Source organism: Lathyrus oleraceus, chromosome 5, assembly GCF_024323335.1.
Source record: "Lathyrus oleraceus cultivar Zhongwan6 chromosome 5, CAAS_Psat_ZW6_1.0, whole genome shotgun sequence".
Taxonomy (NCBI): domain Eukaryota; kingdom Viridiplantae; phylum Streptophyta; class Magnoliopsida; order Fabales; family Fabaceae; genus Lathyrus; species Lathyrus oleraceus.
Window position 1 is genome coordinate 290,075,889 of NC_066583.1, and position 4,619 is coordinate 290,080,507.

Here is a 4,619-nt window from a genome sequence, read left to right on the forward strand (position 1 = left end):
ATATTAAATATTTATTACAAATATTATATAAAAAGGTATATAATTTATTAATATTAAATAATTATTAAAAATATTATATAAAAAAGTATTTAGTTTATTAATAATTTTTTAAAAATTTATTTATATTAAATATAATATTTTAATTAATATTTAATATTAATTAATTATTTTAATCATTTAAAAATAATTCAAAAATTAAAAAAAAGTGTTCCATCCCATTCCCATATGACACATCCCAACTATACTTCTGAGATATCCGTCTTCTAGGATGGAGGATTCAATAAAAGAGAAAAAAAATGGCATTGGAGGAATTTTTTTTTGAAAAGGTGACATTATGGGAATATTTTTTAACAGCAGTGGCATATAGTGGTATATAGGTCAAAATCTCCGATGGAGATAGGAAGACACCAACGTACGAAGATGATCGAACAATTATTAGAAGAAAAACTTTGGTTTGATAGGTCCCACTTTAGCTTTGAATTGTGTACTTTGACTAAGCACACGGGTCAACAAAGATTGAGTAGGATTTCAGAAAGAGTAACGAAGAGAAGTCACACTTTCCTCTCTACTTCTTTTTCTTTTTATCTAATCCACTGCAAAAACTCAATCTATAAAAAGACAACACTCCCTCTCATTCTCACTCACCTTCACAATCAAAACCTTCTCCATTTTCCTCATCTTATTTCATCTCTAAACAAATCACACACAAAGATCCAACCATGGAAACCAAGTTCCCAACCTCAATTTTACTTGAATTATCAGCGACCGATGATATTGAAGCTTTCAAAACTGAAGTAGAACAAAAGGGTTGTGATGTAAACGAGGCAGGGTTTTGGTATTCTAGAAAAATTGGATCAAAGAATATGTGTTACGAAAAGAGAACACCCCTTATGGTTGCTTCTTTGTTTGGAAGCACTAGGGTTGTCAAATATATCATTCAAACTAACATGGTTGATGTCAACACGCCAGCTGGTTGTGAAAATGTCACTGCCTTACATTGTGCTGTTGCTGGTGCCTCTGAATCAACCCTTGAAATTGTTAAGCTCTTAATTGATGCTGGAGCAGATGTTAATTCCCTTGATGAAACAATTAAGCAGAAATTTTCAGTGGCTAACTCAAAAGAAGTATTAGGCAGTGAGAAGAAAGAGTATCCTATTGATATATCATTGCCTGATATAAACAATGGAGTTTTTGGAACGGATGAGTTTAGAATGTACAGTTTCAAGGTGAAGACTTGCTCAAGGGGTTACTCTCATGATTGGACTGAGTGTCCATTTGTTCATCCAGGTGAGAATGCTAGGAGGAGAGATCCAAGGAAGTATCTTTATAGCTGTGTTCCGTGCCCCGAGTTTCGCAAAGAAGGGACATGCCGGAACAAAGATGCATGTGAGTATTCACATGGTGTTTTTGAGTCCTTGCTCCATCCTTTACAATACAGAACAAGACTTTGTAAAGACGAGACAAGATGTTCAAGAAAAGTGTGTTTCTTTGCACACAAACATGAAGAGTTGAGGCCTTTGTATGCTTCTACTGGGTCAGCTATGCCTTCACTAGAGTCTTTACCAGTTTCAAATGTTTCAACACCGGGAAAGTCTCCATTGGTAGCTGCTTCATCTCCCAACAGTGGAAACTTGTGGCAGAATAAAATCAATCTTACTCCACCTTCCTTGCAGCTTCCTAATAGGCAGCTGAAAAGTGCTTTGAGTGCAAAGGATTTGTATCAAGAAACGGACCTGTTACATGGTGTTTCAATGCAACCATCAACTCCTACTCAGTTGCAATCTATGAGTAGGCTTCAGTTGAACCAAAACAGGAACCATAATCAAGCAAGTTATCCCATCAACAACTTTGTTTCCTCTCCTCTAAGAAAATCATCAGCTTATGGATATGATTCATCTGCTGCTATGGCTGCAGCAGTGATGAATTCCAGATCTTCGGCCTTTGCGACACGAAGCCAAAGTTTTATGGATCGCGGTGTGGCAAGGCACCATATCAGTGCTTCTGAATCCAACAGAAGGATGAACTATGGATTTTCTGAAGGGATTTCTAATGATGGGGATGATCTGAGCAAGTTCAAAAAATCTGCTTCTTTTGGGTTTAGAAATACTATGGTAGGTGTGTCACAGCCAGAATATGTTGAGCCGGATGTCTCTTGGGTTCATTCTTTGGTTTCTTCTGAGAGTTCTGAGATATTTGGTGCTGAGAAGCAGCATTATGATCTCTTTAAACAAATGTCATCTCCATGGGCAGAGCAGATTGTAGCATAAAAAGTCTTTTCATTATTAGCTATTTATTTAATTATGAATTGAAATGTTGTTAGCATTCAAATTATACAGAGTATAGTTAGATATAGAAAGGGAGGTGTTGCTAAGAAAAAATCCAGGTTACTATAGAGAATTGTACAGCATGTAAATTTTCTTCTTATTCGATAAAAGAGTTTAGTAAACTTGGTGAAAACGAAATTCTGAATTGTGAATTACTCCATCTGTATTTCCTAGTAACATTCCCGTGTCCTGCCTATGTCGAGCAGACTGTACGTTGAAATGCTGTGTTTTTGTACGTCTTCATATAGCAAACAAAATCTAAATCACGTTGAGATTAGATAATTAAAATTAGATTGAAACACTGGTCATATAAAATTTTCCCAAAGTAAATAGATAATTGAATTTGTGAAATTGTGACAACGATAATTTCCCTTTTATTAATCATGGCACAACACTTTTGAAAAAATGCTATGTATCCAACTCCGTACCAAATATTGGTATAGATATTTATAATTATATTTAATATATTTTTCTATTCTAAATTGATATTAATATCGTCGTGTCAATATTAGAGTATATGTTAATATTCACCAAAGTTAGATTTATAGTTGCTTGATTTTTTCTTCCCATGCCGACTCTAAGTTTGACTTGAACTACAAAATGATACACCTATGATGAAAAAAATTGGTTTCATTAAGGTCAATCAAATGATTTAAATGATATGAGATTAATAATAATATTTCACAACTATAGTGAGGTTCTATATATCAAATATGAGTTATTTGTTACTAATGTTTTTAAACAAATCTCTATAGATAGCGTTGTTGTTGTTTTTGATGAATGTTTCTCTTAATAGTTAATTAATGTGTAAATTATTTTATTAGAACACTAACGCAAATATATATCAAAGTAAAGAAAAATATATAAAAGTTTTATTTATGCAGTTCGGATAAATTGTCTACGTTCACAATTATAAAGCATCTATAATTCATTTTATTTATGTCTTATAAATTATATAGGATTACAGTGTTACAATATATATATATATATATATATATATATATAATATATATATATATATATATATATATATATATATATATATATATATATATATATATATATATATATATATATATATATATATATATATATATACTATGGATTGAACTAATAATTTCTGGTATATAGGTCCCCCTGCAAGAGTAAAGATGTGTCATGTTGCTAACCTCCTCATCCAAATCACTTGCATAGTCAGAATCCACATATCCTACAATTAATGGAACACCCTACTTCATGTCGAACATGATATCACGATCTGTTATACCCCTAAACATCCACTTGATTGCTTCCCAATGTTGCTTCCCTGGCTTGGATATGAACTTGCACACTTGACTAACTACTTGTGCTAAATAAGATCTAGTGCAAATCATAACAAACATCATACAACCAATTGCATTGGCATAAGGAATCTTAGACATACCTTCAATCTTTGAGTCTGTCTTCGGACATTGTTCCAAAGAGAGTTTAAAATGATTCACCAATGATCCCCATCATACAACCAATTACAAGCTTTGATTTGTGCATGTCAAATCTGCTCAAAACACCTTCAACACAACTTTTATGAGACAACCATAATTTATTAGCTCATCTGCCCCTGTAAATTTCTATCCCAAGAATATTTTTTGAAGCACCTTGATCCTTCATATTAAACTCCTTACCCAACTTGGTATTCAACTCATTTACACCATGCAAATGGTTGGAAGCAATCAACATAGCATCAACGTAAAGTAACAGAAAAATATAAGAGTCGTCATCAAGACTCCTCACATAAACACAATAATCATAATCACACCTTCTATAGAAGATTTGGAGCACGTATGAATCAAAACGCTTGTACCACTGCCTTGGAGACTGCTTCAAGCCATATAAAGACAGCTTCAATTTGCAAACAAGTCTGTTATGTCTAGTATCATTGAAACCCTTTGACTGCTCCATGTAGATTTGCTCCTCTAGATTACCATGAAGAAAAATTGTTTTCACATCCATCTGATATAAATTCATATCCCTGTTGGTTACCAGGGTCAATACTGCTCTGATAGAAATTTGTCTAACGACCAGACTTAAAATCTGATCATAATCAATCCCTTTTTGTTGTTAATACCCCTTTGCAACTAGACGGGCCTTGAAATTTCCACCTTCTTTTTCTATTAATGTTGGATTTTTCTTATACACCCACTTGAAACCAATAATTCTCTTTCCCCGTGGCAGCTGAACAAGATCACATGTCTCATTCTTTTTCAAGGACTCCATCTCCTCCACCGTAACACCCATCCACTTATCTTTCTCTTAGAT

The 4,619-nt window shown here is 33.4% G+C and overlaps 1 protein-coding gene across 1 annotated transcript; it reads left to right on the plus strand.

The window, feature by feature from the left end:
* Positions 1-572: 572 nt before the first annotated feature.
* On the plus strand, positions 573-2,479 carry LOC127083981 (zinc finger CCCH domain-containing protein 29). The gene has a single exon (XM_051024345.1). The coding sequence runs from the start codon at positions 720-722 to the stop codon at positions 2,265-2,267; it is 1,548 nt and encodes a 515-aa protein (XP_050880302.1). The 5' UTR covers positions 573-719; the 3' UTR covers positions 2,268-2,479.
* The last annotated feature ends 2,140 nt before the right edge of the window (positions 2,480-4,619 follow it).